This window comes from Elephas maximus, chromosome 22 (assembly GCF_024166365.1).
Source record: "Elephas maximus indicus isolate mEleMax1 chromosome 22, mEleMax1 primary haplotype, whole genome shotgun sequence".
Classification (NCBI taxonomy): domain Eukaryota; kingdom Metazoa; phylum Chordata; class Mammalia; order Proboscidea; family Elephantidae; genus Elephas; species Elephas maximus.
This window is the reverse complement of record NC_064840.1, coordinates 52,695,636-52,721,826: the sequence shown is the minus strand read 5'-3', so window position 1 is coordinate 52,721,826 and position 26,191 is coordinate 52,695,636. Positions and strand designations below refer to the sequence as shown.

The following is a 26,191-nucleotide window of genomic DNA, read 5'->3' as shown; positions in this document are numbered from 1 at the left end:
TAGCAGCAGGAACAGCAAAGACTAACACCTCTAGGCAAGAAAGAACAAGAAAATGAGAGGGCTGGCACAGCAGTGCAGAAGAGTTGGCGGGGAATGAAGTGAACAGGGAATGAAATGAGCTGTAGAGATAAGCAGGGGCAGATTATGAAGGGGACCCTTATGCCATATGACAGTACTTCATCCTGAGGGCAGTGGAAACCAGGGAAGGGTTTCAAGTAGCTCATTGCATAAGTTTTTTCACCCTAGTCCAGCTGGTTCCTGTCAACTATTTTGTTTCTAGGCTGCCTTCCAGCAGTGTTATTAAGTGTATGTGTCCAGAGAATAAAGCATATGTTAGGCTGAGAAAAAATATAAATAGGAAGATTAAGTCAACTGAAAAATAATCATGATACATTGCAAATACACAGAAGGCCTTTTGGATTGTCTGCTGTCGTGACTAAGCCACAGCTCTGTGCCACTTTGTTGATAGGTATTTCCTTCGAGCAGGGTCCACGGCCACATCTAGTACAGTCCAGCCACGGTGTCAGACTTTCCTTTGGGAGGCTGTTTTATAGCTTCTTGAAAATAGAGGGACCTCTGCATATAGTATCAGCCCATGAGAAACAGAATGGGTTAGTGTTTTGAGGGCCCATGCCTAAGTCCTTTGGCCTGTGCCTCACCAAGTCAAAGTTCTGACCACAGGTTTGCTGCAGTGTCCACTTTATAAAATGCATGGAAGAGTCTGTGGCTTCTTCCCTGCCCTCTCCCCAGAGATGCTTCAGAGATAAATAATACAGTGCCACATTCTCACAAATTGTAGCTGTCTACATACTATCTAAGTTGGCTCTGATGACATCCCCCAAGTAACCTGGACTATGGGCTCACTTCTCAGACTTCTTTGATTCTAATACAGCTCTTCCAGTTAGTAGCAGCGTGATTGTCAGGCAAGCACATAACCTCCCCAAACTTTGGTTTCCTTGTCTGTAAAATGGAACACCACTTCATGGAGTTCTTGAGGATAAACTAGAGATAATACCTATAAGGCATTTAGCACAATATCTGGCACAAAAGAAGCACTTACTGAATGTAAATTAATATTTTATTGTTTTATGAAGCAAGAGACATACATCCAATCCACAACACACCAAGTCAAAAATTGTCAGTACTGTTCATGTTATCTGTTACCACACACTGTCAAACTTAGAAATCAGGCCTTGCTATATCATAAGGTAAGAGAGTAACAGGAGTAGTGAATAGTGAGTAGTGGCCTTGGCTGAAATGGCTGTAGCTCCCCGTCTGACTGGGTACCTCTGTGGTCTCAGGTTAGGCCGAGGGAATCCATGTTTGCCAAGTGACCACCAGCCATTCAGTAACCCTGTTCTACTCCACCCTGCCCCTCTTCTTCCAGATACCATGGTATGCACAGGCTGCTGCTCTTGCCTAGACCACATTGTGACATACCTCTTCAAGCAGCTGTCACGTAGCACCAAGAAGAGGACGACACCCCTCAACCAGGAGAGTGACCGCTTTCTGCACATCATGCAGCAGCATCCAGAGATGATCCAGCAGGTAAGGATCGTGAGCGTTAGGAGGCAGTGAGGAGTGTCCTGCGGTGGGGGAAATCTCTCTGCAGGATGATGAGTTTGACTAAGACATCATCAAGTTAACAGCGCCGGGGTGAAGTTACTGCAGTGGGCTTTTAGATTTTACTGAGTTATCGTTGGATATGGAAAATCTGGGGAGAAAAATCATGTTCTAATTGTTCTTCCAAATGTCACCCACCCTCCTGTATGCCTTGCCCCATCTAATAAGCACTCTTTCCATGAAAATGACTCTGTTCACCTACTGCCAGAAATGGAACATGGGTCAGCAGTGTCTATCCTTATGGCCTGTATTCTCATTTGCAAAACGGGAACAAGAATGCAGGTCAGAAGGAAATAACTGACCCATATGCTTGCCTTCAGTTTATTTGTATGCAATATCTTTTCAAAAATAAGATATTTGAAGCAAATTAAATATGATACTAGATAAAAATAGATAAGGAAATGGGCCAGTGGAGTTATTGTCATAGTATTTTACCAATCTCACCTTTGTCCACATTGTTCTCTATAAAGCAGTGAAGTAATTCACTTCCCCATCACATTCCCAAAAATGTTACAAAGCTGTCTCCTCAGAGACAAGTACCTGGGAGCAATAATGCAAGGCAGTATCGCCTACTGTAATTGTTTGCTTGACCCCATCCCATTCCCTACAAAAATCAGGATGACCTGGGAAAGTCCAGTTTTTAAGGAAATTATCAAACTAATTTAAAGAACAGGAAACATCTGAGAAGAAAAGCTTACCTTGAAATGTAAGATTAAAATGAAACTCCATAAAAGATTTGTCTGGCTTACCCGAGACAGAAAAGACCTTCAGCTAATTTGGAATCTGTGACTTTATCTCCCACCAAACCACACACTTCCCAGGGTCATGCCTCAGTTCTCCATTTCCAGATGCTGTCAACGGTGCTGAACATCATCATCTTCGAGGACTGCAGGAACCAGTGGTCTATGTCCCGTCCCCTGCTCGGCTTGATACTACTTAATGAAAAGGTAGGTAAGCCAGACCTCTGCCCAGAGCCAGCAGAGTGGTAGGCACGCAGTTAGCTCTCATTTTCCGGGGCACTGTGAGAAGCCCTAACAAACACCCCCAAAGGGTAAAATGGAGAGGAAAGGGCCCATTTACTAAGCATATCCTATTCGTGCTTTAAACATCAACTATACTAATAATTGCTTAAAATGGTTGGAAGTCCGCACGTGTGGCAGTCAGACAAAGGTAAAGGATGAGGAAGAAAAAGAAATGCTTTAAAAGGAGAAATAGTACCTGAAGGTCAAAGCACCTAAGTTCTAGTTCCAGCCCTGCCGTAAATGAATGTAAACAGAGAAGTCTTGAGATTCTTATAAAAGAAAGGTCTGGATCAGGTGACCCTTAAGGTGCTTTACAGGTTTAAAATTCTTTATTTTTAAGTTGAGCGTAGATAAATTATCCTGCAAGTGTTTGCCTTAAAAAAAAGAAGTCTGATAGATAGATGTTCCCTCCTGAAGAACATTCCTTCAGCCCTGCAGATGACGGGGGCTGATCCGCCTTTCCCCCATCTTCTCCTTACCCTCTGTCTTACTCCTTGCCCCACAGTATTTTTCTGACCTAAGGAACAGTATCGTCAACAGCCAGCCACCAGAGAAGCAGCAGGCTATGCATCTGTGTTTTGAAAACCTGATGGAAGGCATCGAGCGAAACCTTCTTACAAAAAACAGAGACAGGTGAGTGTAGTGGGTCCTGCCAAGAAATCCTGGGCAGTTGTTATTTTTCAAGCCATTGAAGCAAGAGAGATGCTTTAAAAGTCTTTGTGTACCCATATATGGAGACCATCTAAAGCAGTGCTGTCCAAGAGAAAAGCGAGCCACATATGTAATTTTAAATTTTCTAGGAGCAACATTTAAATAAAAAGAAACAGGCAGAACTCATTTTAATAATATATCTTATTTAATCTAATGTACCCAGAATATTATCATGTCAATGTGTAATTCATATAATAATTGAGAATTTAAATTCCTTTTTTTTGTACTAAGTCTTCAAAATCCTGTGTGTATTTTACACTTGCAGTGCAGCTCAATTCAGATGCTAAATTTTCATCAGAAATACTTAATCTGTATTTAGATTCCATAAATTTTCCAATAACTGAATCGATTATCAGGGTTGTTGGTTTTCTTTTTTAATTAATTAAATTTAAAATTCTGTTTCTCATTTGCACTGGCCATAATTCAGGTACTCACTAGCCACATGTGGCTAGTGGCTACCATACGGGACAGCACAAATCTAAGCCATTGGTCTCCTGACATTAAGAAATGATACAGCTTCATCCTCTTACTGCCCTACTTGGTGAAGGCTACTTCCTACCTGTGGCAGTGAGCCAGCTTAAATGTAGCCCCAAGACCAGATTCTTTTTGTGCTCCATGAGCCCAACATGGCTCACAAGGCCCCAGATTTAACCAGATCTCTAGCTACCATGAAGTTGCCAGGTAGAAAGGGGGGCAAGAGTAGCCCAGCTTTCCCATATAGTCTTAAGACAGAGATTAACTGACTTTAGAAACAAAACCCATCAGTTCAGACATTCTGCTTCTCAGTAGCCACTTCTCTGCTAAGAACATTTTAGCCAAAGACCTTTCCCTTCCACCCTATTCCCCCAACCCACATGCATCCTCTCTGCAGGTTCACCCAGAACCTGTCAGCATTCCGTCGAGAAGTCAACGACTCGATGAAGAATTCCACTTATGGCGTGAATAGCAATGACATGATGAGCTGACACCTCCTTGGACTCTACCTGTACAGAGCAGCGTCCCTTTGGTCTGGCCCAGAGGGGTGAACAGTTACAAGGGAGAGGGCCTCGCTGATCCTGGCTCCTTCCTCCAGGGGTGTGGGGGAAATGGTGAAGGTCAACTAGCTGTTTCCCCAGGGAATAGGGGTGTGAGTGCACTCACTGGGGCAGGACGCTGTTGGTTCCTAGGGGATTGGGCGGGGAGGGTGGTGGGAGGAGACAGAGACACAAACGTGTGAGACTCCAGCCCCCTCCTCCTGGGGCCACCCAAGGCGGGAGAACCCCCAGTGTCCTGCCACAACCTGCCTTGTATAAACATGTACATTTTTTCATAACATTTTGAACAAGGTTTATATTGACTCAAGTTTAAAAACAAAAAGCGTGACTGAAAAATTTTTACAGAGTCTAGTGCACCAATGCTGATGTGAGGGGCTGTGTATGCGAGTGAAGAAAATGTGTATTCTGGTGGCCTGAAGCTTTACTGGACAAGGACGTGTGAAAGTGCAGAGATATATTTAGTGACACAAGTGTAGAGAGGCAAAAAAGAAAGATTCCAAATGTATATTTTTTCTTATTGCCCTTTCCTCGCCCCCCAAATTATCACTTCCTGTTACTGTATTAACCCTTGTTATTAGGAACTCTAAGCCATGCCAGAGCACCATCCCTCCCCTTAACCACAGATGCTGCCCTAGGTCCCCTGGCCTCGCAGTGACACAACTCCAGCCAGAAGTGTTTGCTGTTTTTATATCCTTTTCCCACTTTGATCCTCAGACAGATGCCTCTTGCTTTTAAAGTCCGGTTTTTACCTATAAATTTAGGGTCCTTTGTCTCTGGAAAGGTGGAGACCTGAGAGAAGTAATTTTAAGCCAGTTGCTCTGCTGCTGAGTAACTTAGATGCATCCATCAGAGGCCCGACTGCGTGTGGCCAGTAACTTTTAGTCTTCCCCGCCCTTGAGGCAGTGTGTGTGGGTGTGTGCGTGTGGCTATTTATGTATACCCTGCACTCGTGAATGTATGAACTGGAGGAAGTTACTACAGTGGAGGGTTCTTAGTAACAAGGTCTGCCTAGCATGAAGTATTTAACATTATCCCACCTCTTTAAAAATATACATTTTTATAAAATGAAAACCATAATAAATGTTTTGAATATTAAAAAAATTAACCTACAGAGGAAAATTAATGGAGAAAGCTATTTGCCTTGTACTTTTTCCACAATTGTTGCTGCTAGTTGTACGCATCTCTAGTTCAGCTCTTGCCCATGGGACACTCATCAATTAGGTTTTATTTTTATTTCTCTCCTCTACCCCAGAAACAACCTGTTAATTTTTTTTCTTTCTCCTCTGGCGACTGTGTGGTGAATCCTTTCTTGCGTGATCAGGTTGCGGATAGACTTGTAAGGGTGTTTGCTGCATACAGTGTAAGCATTGTGACCGCCAATAAACTTCAATGGTTTCTACTGACCTGGTTTCAGCAATCAAGTCTAGTGTGTTTATAGGGACATGTTTAACTCTAAACACATGAAGATATTTGAAACATGCATTCTTAAAAACCAGTGGATGGCAGGGGCCCCTCAGCCTTCTAAAATTAGCTTGTTTCTCATTGGACTAAGTCTGACTCAATTTCCTTTAAAAATACTACTTTAGTTAATGTGTGTGTATGTATATATATATATATATATATGGCATATACTATTGTCTGTAGCTATAGAAGGGAAGCTACTCTACCTGGCCTTTTTTTTACTAGCTTCCATGTAATGATACGGCTACCAGCAGAGAAGTAGTAATTGAAGAAAGCCCAGTTTTGTTCATGTTCTGACATCTCTGATGAAGGCTGGACTTTCTCATTAGACCTTGTCAAGTTCAAGGGCAAATGTTATCTAATAGAATACTCTGCAAACCTCACAGGTCAGATTTATCAAATGAACACTGTAGTTCTCAGGGACTACTTCTGATCCCTCCATTCTATAGTACCCGAGTGTGAGGGAACATCAGTGCCAGGAACATTGAGAAGCATTAAAATACAGATAGGTATCTGTACCTAAACGCAGATTTAAATCCTGTGAATTACAGGCTAGAGTGCCACTCGTGTCTGCCTCATTTAGGTATTCTACTACATTGATGGGCTCTATAGGGTCGCTATGAGAAGGAATGGACTCAACGGCAACAGGTTGCGGTTACAGGTTTAGTCTGCTGGATTCTATTACAACCTTCCTGGTCCTGAGTTATTTCAAAGGCAAAACAAAATTGTATTCTGTTAACCTGGAAGGCAAATAGAAATGAGTATTATCTTAGCCAAGTTCCTTCTCTAGGTTTAATGGAAATACAAAATTGTGAAGCTTAATTTGGAAAACAGTCCTGTCATATGCTCCAGGGACCTAGAATTCTAATCCTGTAGTATATGAGACTACAAATAACTCTCACAGAAAAAGTGGGAGAAGAGCCTCCCCTCCCCACCAAATACTCTGGGATGATGACTGATCAGCAAAACCCCACATCCCCCTTCCTTTCCACAAGAACAATTCCAGAGGCAAGAAACTCACCAGAGAGATGTTTGGTTTCACTGCAGCCCTAAGCACAGTCCAGCCCTGACAAGGTGCCGTGGTTAAACTTCCACAGCCCCCTTCAAGCTTTTCAAACAGTACAGTTGGTCCCCTCCTTCACTGACAATTAGAAGAGGGGACATAAAAAAGGAGTCATTTCTTTTGGTCAAAAATGGTCAATTACCAGCAATTTCCTATGACTCAATAAATGTGAAAGTCAATTACCTTTAAACTCTGGTTTCCCCCAGAAATCATGTGAGAGGCTTTATTCAGTCAAAACAGGCATTTATTTAGAAGTTTCTGGGCTATCCTGGTACCACACTCATTAAGCTGTGTCTTTAGATGATGTTTCCTGACACAAACCATACCTTACATTGGCAGAATCCCTGAATTTTTCACCGCAGATTATTAAATCTTATTATGTATGTATTTTGTTGGCTCAGTTCAAGTAAGAGTTGTCTGTTGCCACTAAAGAATAAATCAGACAAAGGAAGAAGGGATTTGACCCAACATCACAATTTTAAGATTTTAGATTTTTAAAAGAAATGGCTTTCAGAAGTATAAATTTTCTAATGACAAGTGACAACCTATTAAGAAATAAAAGTTTAACATTCTGCAAAAAAATGGTCTTATTCAAAAAAACCTTTTTCCGTAAGTGGAAGAAATATTGTTTTAGTACTCTATTAAATTTCAACCAAGTACAGAAACAAACCAGTTTCTAAAAATATCCATGGGCATGGAGTAACATGAATTTAAATCTAGAAAGCCAAACCCCATCAAGCTGATTCTGACTTATGGCGACCCCATGTGTTACTGAGCTGCTCCATGGGGTCTTCTTGGGTATAATCTTAATGGAAGCCAATAGCCAGGCCTTTCTTCTGCAGTACCACTGGGTGGGTTTGACGCACCATCTTTAGTTGAGCACAAACCATTTGCACCAAAACACCTCTCTCCTATTTGCCACCAGCCAACCCCACAGCCCCAGCATTTTTGGCTAGTTCTACAAACCTAGGTTGACATCTACCATGCCAAAGCCAAATACCAAAACAAAAAAAAAAGGCAAGATAGTTACAGGAAGCTTTCAAAAATATAAATCTGATAGGCAGGCCTTAAAAAATGTTTTACTACTTTCAAGCCCTATGTTCTTTTAAATAACTGAAAGGATAAAAATGTATCCCATTAGCCCAGTGCCGTCTACACCACCCATAATTAAACAGCTGCCAATTAAATGCTAGATAATATCTAAGAGGATTCTTACCTCTGTAGCTTGTGTTGTAGGTCCATTACATCTATCTCAGGTATCTTTGATACCCTGGAATTCACAGGTCACCCACTTGGAGCGTCTCTGGAATGGTGGGTCAACTAAAGAAATCAGTTGCCAGACAATGGGGCGTTAGATAGTTGGAATGGAGGATGGAATCAAGTTTGGAATGATAATACCCCCTTACTCAGAAAACCCTTACAGGTCAAAGGACAGTCTGGCTGCTTCCTCTGTCCTCTGTTCATTCACCAAATACAGCAACAAAAAAACGAATCTCAGAAGCAAAAATCTTTGCAAAGCAAATTTATTTCTACCCTTCTGCTTTCTGTGGGTAAGATCCCTCAGTAGAACTGATTCCAAAACACACATGCAAGCACCATAAGCAGCAGTTACGTTTTTAATTTCGCCTGACAGCCATGAAGACAGACAACTCATAATAGACTTAAGCGTGCAGCATTACTCATATGGCCCAAAACCATCTCAGTATAACTTGCAAAGGAGTGAAAAACCACGAATGGGGAATTTCCTAACCCCTACTGTTTTATGACAAATTAAGCGGGTCTGCGTCTTTGGGTTCAGGATCTGAAGGGCAACCAGACTGTCACCGGATAAAAACTTACTAATGGACAATGGACCTATGTAAAGCTCAGCGAGGTCACTATACAGGGTGATAAGTACTCCCTGCAGCTAATAAAAGGATGGGAAAAGATAAAGCAGTACTCTAGAAGTCAGAAAACCCAGGCCACCTCTTCAGCTCTTAAATACTGTACAACGAAGATAAATCATCTTCTCAGGGCTGAATTAATTCTGGAAAAATGGTTGTTGAGAACACCAAGTAAAATAATGGAAATGAAACCACTCGTTTTAAGAGTATAGCGAAACATCATCGTATTTATTAGAAACCAATTACCCATCTTTAACACCTTGCAGTTCGGGGTGTGTTTAATAAAGCAGACCATGTCATAAACTTTATCAACCAAGCTACAAACTGGCTGCAGCAGAATCCTTCAACTAGACTCATGTAACTGTCACCTCTGCCTCCAAGCCCAGTTACTTCACGCCTTTTCCCGGTCTGCAGAATCCTTCTCGGTCTAAACTTCCACATCATCCTTTGCCCACCTACCCTTTTCAAGACCCAAAGTCGAACCCCACTCCCTCTCAAGTCTTCTCTTACTGTCTCCGTCCCTAATAATCTTACAGCCTGCTCACCCGTCTACTCACTGTTTCTGAGTTTTGCTAGTCCCCACTCTCTCGCCGTCCCGGCAGCCAAACTACGCCTTACAAGTAGGGAGGGACCGGGGGGGAAAGATCATGATCAATGAAAAAGAGAGGTAGTTTCTGGGGCGTGGGGAGTGCAGAGGCCGGCAGGTGCCGGATGGAGGGAGTAGGAGGGACATGTTTGCGGAAACCCCTGCGGAGATGCCAAGCTTTCTGGTTTGGGTGGGCTAAACTCACATCTTTGCCATAGACTTCTACCGAAAGGCAAAGGGCAGAAGCCGCTAACACCATTCCCCCCTGGACCCTGCAGAGGAAAGAGGTAAGGAGTTCTCGACCCGGCTCGGCTTCTGCAACGACCACCCACTAGCTGGCCGCGGCCACGCTACCGCCAGAAACAGCCGCCCGCTTTCCCGGAAGTGACTCTCGGCGGTCCTTCAGCCGGCGGACACGCTGCGGCTGGCGCTCCCGTCGCGTCTGCGCAGAGAGGCGGCTCCCGGGGCGAGTCGTCTCCGCGCCGTCGTTTGCCCCGCCTTCGCCCCCCTGCGCAGGCGCAGTCATCGCTCCTTCCTGCACGGTAGGGTGGGTTGTGTGGCCGCCGAGAGACTGGGAGTTTGACTGCTTAGTCCCTGTGAGGTCGTTCTTCTTGAAGAAGACCTGGGTTGAGCTGCTGCCGCCTCCGGCCCCACTCAAGCCGAGTGCCTGGCAGAAGCTGGAGTTCACGCGCGTCGTGTTCTCACAGTGGTAACCGTAGAGGCCCTGGTCCATGAGGTACAGGGATAAAGGACCAGGTCCCGGCCTTGGAAGAACTCCGTGGAGTGGGCAGGCAGACGGAAAAGGATGATTGATTACCGCGCAGCACGGAATGCCCTGGGAGTGCGAAGGCGGAGCACCCAAACTGAGCCCTAACGATTAAAACTAACCAGTCGAAGAGGGCAGAGAACACTACTCAGGCTGAGGGACTCAAGCGCGAAAACGTTAAGGCATGAAACACCTTGTACCTCTCTAGGAGTTGCAAAAATTGTTTGGCCGGTGGTAGAGTGCAGCCGTCTATGGGTGAAGGTGGGGCGCTTTGCTGGCTGCATAGCAGGAGGCTGGGATTTGATCCTAAAAGCAGTAAGTTTCCAAAGGCCACTCACTATGCACAGCAACCTAGTGATTAGTCTTTACTTCGAAAAGGCCACTGTTGCAGCCATGCACTGTGGAGAATAAATTTGAAGAGACCAGCTAGGGTAACGAGGACTTGAACCAAGATGAACGCTGTGTGGAAAGAGTTGAGAAATATTAAAGGTCTTTGTGACCAGTTGAATGTGGAGAGTAAAGGAAAGAGAGGATTCTATATGACTCCCAGTTTCCAAAAAAAGATGTGGGGATCCTGAGCTAGAGGACAAAGAAGGAAGGTCAGGTTGGAGAGATGGGGAGGGAGAGGACATCAGACAGAGGAAGGCCTGAGCAGAGATATGTGATCATTGACGATCTGGGTTTGGAGGAGGGTGTGAAGAGTAAGAGCAGAGAGCTGGGGGCAGAACCCTAGGGAGACATGTGTAGCGGAGGAGAATGAGAAAGAATAGTCAGAGTGGTGTTCCAGAAGCCAAGAGCTTGCAAGGGGAGTGAGCAACTGTGTCAGACACCACAGGTTAAGTACATTAAGCACAAAGAAGTGTCCATTACAATTACATATTAAGAGCTGTGGTACTAATTAGGATTGTTCATCACATATCTCAGTTTTTCTTCCCTGACCTGTTTTGAAGTTAGGCATGACCATGAAACTTTGGTCAGTAAAATGTTAGCAGAGATGAGGGTGTGACTTCCGAGTGGAAACTTTAAAAGCTAGTGCATAGTTTGCCATGTGCATTGTCCACTACTGGGTAAATTTGAAAGCCTCCACAGCCTGGGTCCTTGAGTGACTGAAGCGCAGAGCCCCACTACCATGCATGTTGGACATACAATGTAAGTGAGAAAGAAACTTCTTGTGTTTTAAGCCAATGAGTTTTCAGGGTTACTTGTTCCACAGCATAACGTATGCCATCCTGACTGATGAAGGCACTCAGTGAAAACCTTTGCAAGAACAGTTTCAACAGTGATAGGAACTGAAACCAGAAAGCAGTAGTTGAGGAGGGAATGCCTAACTGTGAGGGAAGAGAAGCATGGTCTGGAAATAGCAGTGAGAAGCTAGAAGAGACATGAATCTGGCCTCTGTTACTTATAGGGAATGGGAGGACAGGGGCCACAAGGATAGACTCCTTAGAGGAAAACCAGGGCTCAAGTAGGCACAAAGAATCCTCATGGGATTAAGAGTTAGGTTGCTCATCAGAGGGCAAAATAGAAGAGGGAGGGAAAAGACTTAGTGCAGCAGCTGAGTCAAGGAAGAGGAAGCATGGGGTGAGTGTCGTGTAGAGATGGCACAGTGCTTGGTGAGCCTGAACAGAACTCAGATCCAAAGACACTTCCCTGCTGTTACAGGCAGAGCACCTGAGAGTTGTCAAAAGCTGATTCTTAAAGAAGAAATAATACCAGTCACACTAAACCTCAAAAGATAGAATACTTCCCAACTCGTTTTATGATATCAAAACCCGACAAAGACATTACAAAAGAAAAAAAAAAAACTTTTAGACTAATATCCCTCATGAATATAGATGCAAATATCCTAAACAAAATATGAGCAAATAAAATCCAGCAATACGTAATAAGGATAATACATCATGACCAAGTGGGATTTATCCTAGGAATGCAAGGTTGGTTCAAAATTCAAAAAAAAAAAAAATCAGTAAAAGTCATTCACCATATAAACAAAATAATGGAGAGAAAAAAATATCATCTATATAGATAAAAAGCATTTGACAACATTCAACACCCATTCATGGTAAAAACTCTAAGCAAACAAGGACTAAAGAGCAGCATTCTTAACCTGATAAAGGACATCTGTAAAAAGCCTTCCACCAACAGCATATTTGATGGTGAAAGATTGAATAGTTTTCCCCTACAATCAAGAACAAGGCAAGGATGCTCACTCTGAACACTTTTATTCAACATTGTACCAGAGGTCCTAGCCAGAGCAATAAGGCACAAAAATGAACTGCAAACAGATCAGTAAAGAAGTAAAACTGCCTTTATTCACAGATGACATGATTTGGGGTACAAAAAAAGCTACTAGAACTAATAAGAGAATTTAGCAAAATCACAGAATACAAGGTCAATATACCAAAAAAAAAGTTGTATTTCTATAAATTAACAATTAGGAAATGAAATTTTAAAAATATGTACTATTTACTATGGCATCCAAAAACATGAAACATGGGAATAAATATAAGAAGATAAGTGCCAGCCTGTATACTAAACATTGCTAAGGAAAATTTTAAAAGACCTAAATAAATGGAGAGATTATAACCCGTTCATGGATTGGATGACTCAAAATCGTGTTGTCAGTTCTCCTCGAATTGACCTATACATTCAGCAAAATCCCAGGATGGTGTTTGTACAAATTGACAAGCTGATTCTAAAATGTATATGAAAATGCAAAGGATCTAGACTAACCAAGATTTGTTGTAAAAGAACAGAGTTGAAGGACATGATTTTAAGATTTACTGTAAAGCTACAGTAATGAAGACTGTGGTATTGGGCTTAGTGTAGACTTGTAGATCAGTGGGACACAATAAGGTCCAGAAATAGACCAACACACATATGGTTAATTGATTTTCAACAAAGGTGCCAAGGTAATTCGATAGGAAAGGGATAGTCTTTTCTAAAAATGGTGCTGGAGGAACTGGATACCCACTTGGGTCGGGGGTAGGGGGTGGAGAACTTCAACTCTTAACACCATACACAAAAATTGACTCAAAATGGATCGTAGATATAAAAAAGTGAAACTAAGTTTTCTAAAAGAAAATTTAGGAAAATCTCACGACCTTGGATTAAGCAAAGATTTCTTAAGACATCAAAAGCACGAAGTCATAAAAAAAAGTATTGGACTTAAGAAAAATGTCTGCTCTTCAAAAGGCACCACTAAGAAAATGAAAAGGCAAGCCATAGACTGGAGTGAAAAAAAATCTATGTAATACATGTATTTGACACAGACAGGTATCCAGAATATATAAAGAACATCTGCAACTCAAGGAAACAAGCCAATTTAAAAGTGGGCAAAAGACTTGAAAAATAGTTCACAAAAGAAGATATGCAAATGGCCAATAATCAACATTCCTAGTTATCAAGGAAATACAAATAAAAGCCACAGTGAGATGCCATTCAATGTCCACTGGAAGAGCCAAAATAAAGACTGACAATACTGAGTCCACAAGGGTATGGAGCAAGTGGAACTGTTACATATTGCTAATGAGAATGTGAAATGGTACAGCCACTCTGGAAACCAGTTGGCAGTTTTGTGTAAAGTTAAACGTACACTTACCCTATGACTCAGCCATTCCACTATTAGGTATTTACCTAAGAGGAAACATAGGTCCACACAAAATCTTACTCTGAAGTGTTTATAACAGCTGTATTCATGACAGCTTTCTTCGTAAAGAGGAAGACCCTCAATGAGATGGATCGACATGGCTGCAACAGTGGGCTCGAGCATACCGACGATTGTGAGGATGGCACAGGACCAGTGTTTTGTTCTGTTGTACGTAGGGCTGCTATGAGTGGGAGTCAACTCGATGGCACCTAGCAACAACAACATAACAGTTTAAAACTGGAAACTATCCAAGTGTTCATCAACAGGTGACTAGATAAACACATTGCAGTACAGCCATACAATGGGATACTGCTCAACAATAGAAAGAAGGAACTACAGTATGGGTAAATCTCAAACATTTTGCTGAGCAAAAGAAGGTAGATAAAAAATAGTACATTCTGTGTGGTTCCATTTATATGAAATTCTAGAGCAGCCAATATTAATCGATAGTATCAGAAAGCAGATAGCATTTGCCTAATGCTAGGGGTGAGGGAAGGGATTGACTGCAAGAGAAACAAAACTTTCTGGAATGACGGAAATTAGTCTATAGCTTGGCTGTGACAGTGGTTACATGGGTGTATCCACCACCACCGGTTGCCATCAAGTCAATTACGATTCATGGCGACCCAGTGTGTATCAGAGTAGAACTGTGTTCCACAAGGTTTTCGGTGGCTGATTTTTTGGAAGTAGATCCCCAGGCCTTTTCTTCTGAGGTACCTCTGGGTGGACTAAAACTTCCAGCCTTTTGGTTAGTAGCCGAACGTGTTAACCATTTGCACCATCCAGGGACTCCCATAGGTATATATATTTGTTAAAATTCATCGAATTATACTCTTAAAATTGGTGCATTTTATTCTGTGAAAATTTTTTTTCAATAAAGTTGATTTCTTTAAAAAAGAAGAAAAAGTTGATTCTTGCACAGCAGAAGCTGTCTGATCAGGGTTCCAGAAAGGACACTGGTAAGAAGTTTTCCAGGTGGGAGTGAAGGGTCAATGCAATGAGAGAAATCCCTGTTTAGTTCCAACTCCCAAACAGGTGTTTTATGAGTGGGACAGAAAGGAGTATGGTAGCTGAAACGCCTGCTCCTCTTCACGACCCCGATCCAAACAAGCATTTAAGTGCATCACTGTGCCCTATAAACTACTTGTTAGCAATTGGTCCATGCAAAGTCGCTGTACTCTGTAGCTCATCTCTTACTGAGGTTGCAGGCGCCTCTCCAGTCACTTTCCCCACCTCCCACCCCTTCCCGGCCAGACTTCCTTATGGGAGAATTGATCATTCTGGAAGCAGGTCTCTCACTCCCTGGATACCTCAGCCCTGGGGAACAGAGCCCTCTGGGCCTTGGAAAAGGCCTGCACTTGTGGGGGCGGGGGGGTGGGGAGCACAGGAAAGGCAATAAACAAATAAGCCAAAAAAACTCCGTTGTCATCGCATCAATTTTGACTCATAGTGACCCTATAGGACAGAGTAGAACTGCCCCATAGGGTTTCCAAGGAGCGGCTGGTGAATTTGGGCTGCTGACATTCGGTTGGCAGCCGTAGCACTTAACCACTGGTCCACCAGGGCTCCAAACTAATGAGGCAGAGCACTTACTGCTGCTGCTTCATACTGGGTCACAAAGCATCTCTAAGCTTGGCAGCAAGGGTTCCCTCTCTGCAGTGGCACATCTAAGGTATTGCACCTGCCCTGGGTGTGTGGTGCCACTGAGCAGTTTCTGTTAAGCTGGTACAGCCCAACATCCTTCATCAAGCATAGTAATGTGTTAATTAAAATATTAACGAGCTTGACTTTTATTTTTGAGCTGATTTTTTTTATTATTATTATTATGGTAAAATTATCTAAAAAGAGGGGTATCAGATATTTCAACAGGGACCCGATTTCAATGTTTTCCATAGGCACCATTTTCTGTAGCTGTGCTGCTGGTCATACTAGAGTTAATAGAAACTGCTCGGTGGTACCAGGTGGCCAGGACCGGTGTGGTACCTGCCATAATCACATACTCTAGTTATGCCTCCACACCCCGGTGCAGTAGAGAGCATGTTCTTGTTAGTTGCCATGGAATTGATTCCAACTCATGGCATTCCTATACGTGCAGAGTAGACCTGCTCCATAGGGTTTTCAAAGCTGTGACCTTTCAGAAACAGATCGCCAGGCCTGTCTTCCAAGGCACCTCTGGGTAGGTTAGAACTGCCACTCTTTCACCTAGTAGTCTAGCATGTAACCATTTGTGCAACTCAGGCACACCATAGTAGAGAGCATTAAAAATAAAAATAAATTGCCGAGAAGTCAATTCTGACTCATAGCGACCCCATGGGACAGAGTAGAACTGCCCCATAAGGTTTCCAAGACTATAATCTTTACAGAAGCAGAATGCCACATCTTTCCTCCATGGTGCGGCTGGTGGGTTCAAGCCTCAACCTTTTGGTTAGCAGCCAAGTGCTTAACCGCTGCAACACCAGGGCTCCTTCAGCAAATCAAACCCACTGCCGTTGATTCTGACTGATAGTGACCCTACAGGACCAGGTGTACCTGCTCCATAGGGTTTCCAAGGCTGTACATCTTTACAGAAGCAGACAGCCACATCTTTCTCCAGTGGAGCAGTTGGTGGGTTCCAACCACTGACCTTTCAGTTAGCAGCAAGCACTTAACCACTGCACCACCAGGGCTCCTTCAGCAAATCATAACCAAACCCATTGCTGTCAAATCAATTCTGACTCAGCGACCCTGTAAAACAGAGTAGAACTGCTCCATAGGGTTATCAAAGGAGGCTGGTGAATTCAAACTAACAACTTTTTGGTTTGCGGCTAAGCTGTTAAGCACTGTGCCACCAGCAAATCATAAGTCTCAGCAAATCCTCTTGGCTATGGCAGTGGTTCTCACTGCGTTATTCCTGGCCAGCAGCAGCAACCTTACCTGGGAGCTTGTTACGCATGCTAATTCTCTTGGCCCACCTAGACTTTGTTATCCTGTGCCAGGAGACCTACTGAATCAGAAACTCCTGGCGGGGGAGCCCAGCAATCTGTGTTTTAACAAGCCCTGCAGGTGGTTTGGGGCACAAAGAGGAGGAAAGAATAGAAGAATGGAATGGGGCTTTAAGAGCCTATCCTGAAGGATAATTGGCCACCTCCCATTCTCCTCCCAGGCTTCATAATGGCCATCAGGTGCACCAGGTTGAGGCTGGAGTGAGTGTGCTTCTGAGAGAGAAGAGCTCCGAAGAGCAGTGGATGGCCTGGTTGGCAGCCCGCAGAAAAGAGACAGTCAGGTTGAGGGGCTGAGAAGGACCGGGACCCAGGGTATGAGAGTAACTGAGACCAACATGGGCACAGACCCGGACTTTCTTTGGGATTCTGCAAGGAAGTCACACCCACTCGGGGTCTCTCCTCAAGGGTGTTGGGAGGGCCATTCTCCATGAGGGGAGCTAGGAGGTCCCACAGAAACCTTTCGAGCTTGGGGTTGACCTGACTCATCATCTGGGCTGCTCTGACAGGTATGTCAGTTAGTCTTTCAGGAATTTAATGACTCGATTGTCAGGCACTCACTTAGGCCAGAGCCAAGGCCTCATCACCTCACCAGGCTGGGCAATGGAGTGAGTGCTGCTGGGATCCCAACAGAGAGAGCAGGCCATCTCTCTACAGGCTCCCCTTCTTCACAGCTGTTCTCCCACCCTCAGCTCCTCTGCCCAGTGCCATGAGTCACAGCAGCACCAGCAGCAGAGAGGAGAAGGCAGTAACAACCATGCTGTGGGGTGAGTTAGAGATGGAGGTTCATTCTCATAGTGGTCTAGGCAATGTTCCACCTTCTATCCCGGGCAGAAGGGCAGAAGCCTGCACTCGGGGGTGTGCAGATGAGTGAGGGCTGGAAGGGCGAAAGGGAGTGCTTCTCTTGAGCCTCCCTGCCCCATTTCCCTCTCTCCCTCCCTTCCCAGGCTGTGAGCTAAATCAGGAGAAGCGAACTTGGACCCTCAAACCCCAGAAGGAGGGGAAGCAGGACTGTAAGCTGTTGCTTAGTACGGTGAGTGTCCCTCAAGGAGGTGAGGAAGGTTGAAGCGGGGAAGAACTTAGCGCTACTTCAGAGGAGGAGGTGGGAGTCTCTGGTCCCAACAGACAAGAACAGGGTTTTCACTTCTGCCCTCAGTGTGATGGGGTACCTCTGTTTTCAACTCCTCTCAGATTTGCTTGGGCGAGAAAGCCAAAGATGAGATGAATCTCGTGGAAATCCTGCCCCCAGCAAACCAGGTGGATAAGAAGACACAGCCTGTTACCATTGCCTGTCTTCAGGCCTCCATCCTACCCATGGTAAGCTACTCCTGGCAGCTGAGGAAAATTGCTGCCCACTCTGGCACCAGGAGGCCCCTCTGGGTGGGATGGACACAAACAGGGGGAAACACTCATTCTACAGAAGGACACACACGCCAGAGAGGCAATGTGGCCTCTGACCGAGAGTCAGGGAGAAAGCCCAGGGCTTCCATTCCAGCTTTGCCACTTACGAGCTATGTGACCTTGGGCAAGTCAGATTACCTGTCTTGAAAGATTACATTTTAAAGTTGCTTATTGCTGGCAACAGAAAACACTGCTTATGTTTTACTTATTTATTGTGTATTCAAGTTGTATGTCCAGAAATTCTCATTAATTCTAATAACTTACCTTGGATTTTCTAGAAATAATTATTGTGAATGATGGCAATTTTGTTTTGTTTTGTTTTTTTAATTCTACTACACTGACTAGGACATCCAGTATGTTGTTGGATAAAAGTGATAATAGTTGCTGGTTTTTAAAGGGAGTGCATCCAATGTTTTTTCCATTAAGGATGATGGTTTTGGTAGATACCCTTTATCAGGTTAGGGAAGTCCCCATCGAGTTTACTTTGCTTTACATTGTTTTAATCATGAATGGAAGTTAAAATTTTATCAAATGCTTTTTTATTGTGGAAACCCTGGTGGCATAGTGGTTAAGTGCTACGGCTGCTAACCAAAGGGTCAGCAGTTCGAATCCACCAGGTGCTCCTTGGAAACTCTATGGGGCAGTTCTACTCTGTCCTGTAGGGTCGCTGTGAGTCGGAATTGACTTGATGGCACTGGGTTTAGTTTTTGGTTTTTTTATTGTGATCATGAGTTATTTCTTCTTTAATCTGTTAATCGGTAAGTTATAGTAATAGAATAATACTTAACCAGCTTTGCATTCCTGGGGTAGACACTGCTTGATCATATCATACACTTTTAGATGATCTGCTTTGCTAATATATTAAGACCTTTTTTTTTATTATTTAACTTATACACTCATAAGTGAGGTTGGCTTATAATTTATCTTATTTGGGTGTCAAGATAACACTGGCCTCATGAACTGAAGGATGGATTATCCTCTCTTCATTCTCTTGAATGGCTAGTTTAAGATAGAATTCTCTGTCCCTGAAGGTTTGGGAGAACCCATCTGCAAAACTGCCCTCAGACTTATTTTCTTTTTTTAATCTATACACACTCCCTAGGAGATCTCATCCGTACCCATGATTTTAAAGACCATCTATATACAAAGAAAAACTCTGATATTTTTATCTCTAAACCCAACCTCTCTCTTGCACTCCAGGTCCTATATGCAGCTACCCAACTCAATGTATCTAATGGATATTTAACGGATATTCCAAACTATTCTTACCATGTATGTCTAAATCCAAGTTCTTGGATTTTCCCCAAATCTGACCCTTTCCCAGTAAATAGCAAGTCTGTTCTTCCAATTAGGACAAACACCTCTCTCTCAAACCCTGTATTTGATCCACCAACAAATCCTGTTGGCTCTACTTTCATAATATACCCCGACTCTAACCACGTCTCAACACCTGCCCTGCTACACTCTGGTCCAGGTGATCATTGCCTCTTGCTCAATTTTATTGCAAGGCCTCCTGTCTGGTCTGCTTGCCCTTGGTCCCTTACGATCTATTTCAGGGTTTGGCAAACTACAGGGCTAAGTGCAACCCACTGCCTGTTTGTATAAGCCAAGTTTTATTGGTACACAGCCTACTCATTTGTTTACACATTGTCCATGGCTGCTTTTACCCTTCAACAGCAGAGTTGAGTAGTCTCAACAGAGACTATAGGGCTGGCAACCCTAAAATATTTACTATCTGACCCCTGCTCTATTCTGTACACAACTGCCAGAAAGATCCTTTTAAACACAAGTCAGATCATGGTGCTTCTCTGATAGAACACTTTGGTCAATGGCTTCTCTTTTCACTCAAAATAAGATCCAAAATCCTTACCACAGCCTTAAAGCCCTTTGTATTCTAGCCCCAGCAACCTCTCTGGCCTCAACCTTTGCTATTCTCCCCTCCCTAAGCCTGCTCTAACCACAGCAGCTTCTTTGACTGTACCTTGAAAACTCCAAACTAGATTCATTCAGGTCCGAACCCCTGCTGAGAACTTACATTTCTTACAGGTTCCCAGGAGATGAGGATACTGCTGGTTAGAGACCAATTCTGAGAACCACTAGTGGAGCAGTGGTTCTCAAAATTTATCATACATAAGAATCACATGGAGATGTTAAAATGTAGATGCTGGTTCAGTATATCTGGGGTGGAAATGCAAATTCTCAGCAGGGATTTTTGAACCAGTTCCCAGCCCTGCTCCAAACACACTCCTCCTCAGGGTCTTTGCACTTACTCTTCCCGATGCTGGAAGCATTTTTCCCTTGCATATTCCTGTGGCTCTCTCCCTTACTTCAACCCAATCTTTGCTCAAATGTCATCTCAACAAGGCGGTCTTCCCTGACTACAAGCAGCATCCCTTCTTCCTGCCCCTCCCACAATCACTTCTTTCTTCCCCATTGGACCCCTCACTGACATCATTTTTTGTCTACTGTCTTTCTCACCAACCAGCATATAAGCTCCAAGAAGGCAGGGAATTTGTTTCGTGTGCTGCGTAATGTATATACGATAAAATTCACCATTGTTAAGTTACAATTTGATGAGTTTTGATAAAGGTATATAATTGTGTAACCACCATGACAATCAAGGTAGAGAAAATTTCTATCGCTCCAAAAAATTTCCCCATGCCTCTTTGCAGTTAGTCCCTTCCACCTACGCCCCTTTCTCTGGCAACAATTGATCTACGGTCTCTTACTGTAGTTTTGCCTTTTCTGGAATTTCATATAAATGGAATCCTACAGTATGCTATCAGTCGTACCCAACTCTTTTCACTTGACATAATGCTTTTGAGATTTATCCATGTCATTGGTGAGTAATGTGCCCAGCTAAGGGCTGGGTAATATTCCATTCTATGGATGGATGTATCTAATTTATTCATTCACCTGTTAGTGGACATTTGAGTTGTTTCCAGTTTCAGACTATTATGAATGAAGCTGTTATGGACGTTTGAGTGGAAGTCTTTGTGTGAACATGTTTTCATTTCTCTCTGGTAAATCCTAGGAGTGGAATTGCTGGATCATATGGTAAATGTATGTTATACAAAGCTGCTAAACTATTTTGCAAACTGATATACCATTTTGCTGTCAGCAGTGTATGGGAATTCCAGTTGCTCCATATCTTCACGAATACTTGATATTGTTAGTCTTCTTAGTTTGAGCTAGTCTAGTGGATGTATAGATAGTGTATACCACATCTCATTGTGGGGTTGATTTGTATTTCCTTAAGACGTTAAGTCTCTTTTCATGTATTTATTGGTCATTTGTATATCTTTTGCAAAATGCATGTTCAGATATTTTGTTCATTTTTAAGTTGGATTATTATCATTACTGAGTTGCTGTTGGTTACCATCGAGTCAATTCTGACTCATGGTGACACCGTGAGTTATAGAGTAGAACTGCTCCATAGGATTTTTTTTGGATAATCTTAACAGAAGCAGATTGCCAGGCCTTTTCTTCCACTGTACTGCTGGATGGGTTCCAACCACCAACCTTTCCGAAAGCAGCTGAGCACACACCATTTGCACTACCCAGGGACCTTTTATTGCATAACAGGAGTTCTTTATATATTTTAGATGCAAGTCCTTTATCAAATGTATGTATTTCAGATATTTTCTCCAAGTGTATGGCTTGCCCATTTCATTTTCTTAATGTTTTTTGAAGAGCACAAGTTTTAATTTTGATGAAGTCCAGTTTAACAGGTTCTTCTTTTGGTATCTTATCTAAGAAACCTTGGCCTAAACTAAGGTCACAAATATTTTCTTCTAGAAATGCTACTGTTTTAGCTCTTATATTTGTCTATGATCTATTTCAAGTTAACTTTTATGTATGGTGTGAGGTGTAAGGATAGAGCAACATTTTTTTTCCAAATTGCTCCTCAGTGCTCCAGTACCTTCTTTTGAAAAGACTATCCTTCCCCTATACAGTTACCTTGGTATCTCTGCCAAAAGTCAATCAACCATATGTGTATGTATACAGCTCTACACTCTATTCTGTCTCATTGCCTGTATGTTTACCCTTATGCCAATACCACACTGATTTGATTATTGCAGTTTTACAGTAAGTCTTGAAATTGTGTAGCGTGAGTTATTCTCTTCCAAAATTGTTTTGGCTATTCTAGGTCCTTAGCATGTCCCTATAAATTTCAAAATCGACTTATTTTTAAAAAGCAAACAACCTGCTGGAATTTTAATTGAGATGGTATGGAATCTATAGGTTACTTTGATGAGGAAAATCAGCATCTTAACAGTTTTGAGTCACCCGATAATTGAGCATGATGTATTCCTCCATGTAATAAGGTCTTCTTTAAAATTTTAACAAGGCTCTGTAGTTTGTCATTTTCAGTGTACTGGTTATAGGCACACTTTGTCAAATTTACCTCTACATATTTCATGAGTTGTGGTGCTATTAGGAATGGTACATTTTAACATATTTATTGACAGGTAATTCACATGCCGTAAATTTCACTGATTTAAAGTATACAATTCAGTGGCTTTTAGTAAATTCACAGAGTTGTGCAACCGTCATCACAATCTAAGTTAGAACATTTTCCTCATCCAAGAAAAGAAAAAAAAACCATATCCAATAGCAGTCACTCCCATTTCCTATACCACCCACCTATCTCCTATCACTACGCAACTACTAATCTTCTTTCTCTATAGATTTGCCTATTCTGGACTTTCATATAAATAGATTTGTAAATATATAGTCATTTGTGACTGACTTCTTTCACTTAGCATGTTTTTAAGTTCATCTATGTTGTAGCATGTATCACTACTTCATTTCTTTTTGTTGTCAAATAATATTCCATGTATGGATATACTATATTTTATTTATCTATTCATTTGTTGATGAATATTTGGGTGGTTTCTACATTTTTTTTTCTTTTATTGTGGTTTAGGTGACAGTTTACAGCTCAAGTTAATTTCTCATTCAAAAATTTATATACATATTGTTTTGTGACATTGGTGCAATTCCCACAACGTGACAGCATGCTCCCCCTTTTCACCCTGGGTTCCCTGTGTCCATTCATCCAGTTCTTGTCCCTTCCTGCTGTCTCATCTTGCTTTAGGACAGGAGTTGCCCATTTGGTCTTTTTTTTTTTTGTGCTTTAAGTGAAAGTTTACAAATCAAGTCAGTCTCTCATACAAAAACTTACATATACCTTGCTACATACTCCCAATTGCTCTCCCCCTAATGAGACAGCCCAATCCCTCCTTCCACTCTCTCTTTTCGTGTCCATTTCGCCCATTTGGTCTTCTATATTTGATTGAACTAAGAAGCACATTCCTCACGTGTTATTTTTTTTATTTTATAGGCCTGTCTAATCTTTGTCTGAAAAGTGGACTTCAGGAATGATTTCAGTTTGGGGTTAGCAGAGTATCCAGAGGCCATAGTCTTAGGCAGTCCTCCGCTCTCTATCAGACCAGTAAGTCTGGTCTTTTTTCATGAATTTGAATTCTGTTCTGCATTTTTCTCCTCTGTCCAGGACTCTCTGTTGTGACCCCTGTCAGAGCAGTCAGTGGTGGTAGCTGGGCACTATCTAGTTCTGATCTCCGGCTGGTGGAGTCTCTGGTTCATGTGGTTCTTTAGTCCTTTGGGCTACTATTTTCCTGATGTCTTTGGCTTTCTTCATACTCCTTTGCTCCTCACAGGATGGGACCAATAGATGTATCTTAGATGGCCATTCACAAGCTCCTAAGACCCCAGATGCTACTCACCAAAGTGGGATGTAGAACATTTTCTTTATGAACTATGCTATGCCAGTTGACCTAGATGTCCCCCGAGACTATGGTCCGCAGCCTCCATCCCCAGCTACTTGGTCCCTCAAAGTGCTTGGATGTGTCTAGGAAACTTCTACGCTTTTGCTTTGGTCCAGTTGTGCTGAATTCTCTTAAATTGTGTGCTGTCCTTCCCTTCACAAGTGACACTTGTCTACTATCTGGTTAGTGATTTTTCCCTCCCTCATAACCATCAAAGATGGTTTTTCTTCTGTGTGTAAACCTTTTCTTGAGTTCTTCTAATCGTGGTCTCATACAATATTTGTCCTTTTGTGACTGACTTATTTCATTCAGCATAATGCCCTCCAGATCTCATCTGTGTTGTGAGATGTTTCACAGATTCATCATTGTTCTTTATCATTGCATAGTATTCCATTGTGTGTATGTACCATAATTTCTTTATCCATTCATCTGTTGGTGGGCATTTAGATTGTTTCCATCTTTTTGCTATTGTGAATAGTGCTGCAATGAACATGAGTGTGCATATGTCTGTTCGTGTGATGGCTCTTACTTCTCTAGTATATTCCTAGAAGTGGCATTGGTGGATCGTATATTGTTTCTCTTTCTAGCTTTTTAAGGAAGCACCATATTGTTTTCCAGAATGGTTGTACCATTTTATATTCCCACCAGTAGTGCATAAGAATTCCAGTCTCCTTGCAACCTTGGTTATTTTGTGTTTTTTTTTTTTTTTTAGATGGGGTGAGATAGTATCTCAGTGTAGTTTCGATTTGCATTTCTCTAATGGCTAATGATCGCAAACATTTCCTCATGTGTCTTTTAGCCACCTGAATGTCTTCTCTGGCGAAGCGTCTGTTCATATCCTTTGCCCATATTGTAGTTGGGTTATTTGTCTCTTTGTTGTTGAGGTGTTGCAGTATCTTATAGATTTTAGAGATTAGACCCTTGTTGGATATGTTGTAGCCAAAAAATTTTTTCCACCTCATAGATTCTCTTTTTACTCTTTTGGTGAAGTCTTTTGATAAGCATAAGTGTTTAATTTTTAGGAGCTCCCAGTTATCTAGTTTCTATTCTGGTGTTTGTGCACTGTTAGTTATGGTTTGTATCATTTTAAATTTTTATATTTAGGTCTTTGATCCATTTTGAGTTATTTTTTGTGCATAGTGTAAAGGATGGATCTTGTTTCATTTTTTTACAGATGGACATCCAATTATGCCAACATCATTTGTTAAAGCGACTGTCTTTTCCCCACTTAACGGACTTTGGCCATGTGTCAAATATCAACTGCTCTTAGATGAATGGATTTACATCTGGTTCTCAATTCTATTCTATTGGTCTTTGTGTCTTGTTGTACCAGTACCAGGCTGTTTTGACTACCGTGGCTGTATAATAGTTTCTAAAATCAGGTGGGTGTGAGGCGTCCCACTTTGCTCTTCTCCAGTAATGCTTTACTTATCCGAGGCATCTTCCATTTCTGTATAAAGTTGGTGAGTTGTTTCTCCAACTCATTAAAGAATGCATTTGGAATTCAGATGGGGATTGCATTGTACCTGTTGATCGCTTTGGGCAGAATTGATATTTTCAGTGTTGAGTCTTCTATCCATGAGCATGGTATGTTTTTCCCCTTATGTAGGTCTCTTTTGATTTCTTGCAATAGTATTTTGTAGTTTTCTTTGTATAGGTCTTTTACGTCCCCAGTTAAATTTATTCCCGAGTACTTTATCTTCTTGGGGGCTGTTGTAAGTACTTTTGATTTGGTGATTTCCTTTTGGAAGTTCTCTTTGTTGGTGTAGAGGAATTCAACTGATTTTTGTATGTTAATCTTGTGTCCTGCTACTTTGCTGAAATCATCTATTAGTTCCAGTAGCTTTCATGTGAATTCTTTGGGGTTTTCTGTATGTAAGATCATATCATTGCAAATAGGAATAGTTTTACCTCTTTACCCGTTTGGATGCCTTTATTTCTTTTTCTTCCCTTATTGCTCTAGTTAGAACTTCCAGCACAATGTTGAATGAGAGTGGTGAAAAAGGGCATCCTTGTCTGGATCCCATTGTCAAGGGGAATGCTTTCAGTCTCTCTCCATTTAGAATGACATTGGCTGTTGGTTTTGTATACCAAACCAAAAACCAAACCCGTTGCCATTGAGTCAATTCTGACTCGTAGCAACTCTATAGGACAGAGTAGAACTGCCCCCAAGTGCCCTTTATTATGTGGAGGAATTTCCCTTCTATTCCTATTTTGCTGAG

At 42.3% G+C, this 26,191-nt stretch overlaps 2 protein-coding genes across 2 annotated transcripts in view; both read left to right on the top strand.

Moving 5' to 3' along the window:
• XPO7 (exportin 7) overlaps window positions 1–5,986 on the top strand; it is a 39,365-nt gene extending 33,379 nt beyond the window's left edge. Inside the window, exons 25-28 of the mRNA XM_049865134.1 lie at window positions 1,388–1,548; window positions 2,472–2,570; window positions 3,151–3,278; window positions 4,228–5,986. Coding sequence (XP_049721091.1) covers window positions 1,388–1,548; window positions 2,472–2,570; window positions 3,151–3,278; window positions 4,228–4,321 — 482 coding nt within the window. The 3' untranslated portion in view covers window positions 4,322–5,986. The remainder of the gene's footprint in view (window positions 1–1,387; window positions 1,549–2,471; window positions 2,571–3,150; window positions 3,279–4,227) is intronic.
• An 11,350-nt stretch (window positions 5,987–17,336) lies between these two features.
• The window catches only part of NPM2 (nucleophosmin/nucleoplasmin 2), a 37,790-nt gene continuing 28,935 nt past the window's right edge, over window positions 17,337–26,191 (top strand). Inside the window, exons 1-3 of the mRNA XM_049865138.1 lie at window positions 17,337–17,543; window positions 17,724–17,809; window positions 17,968–18,093. Of these exons, the coding sequence (XP_049721095.1) occupies window positions 17,486–17,543; window positions 17,724–17,809; window positions 17,968–18,093 (270 nt within the window). The 5' untranslated portion in view covers window positions 17,337–17,485. The remainder of the gene's footprint in view (window positions 17,544–17,723; window positions 17,810–17,967; window positions 18,094–26,191) is intronic.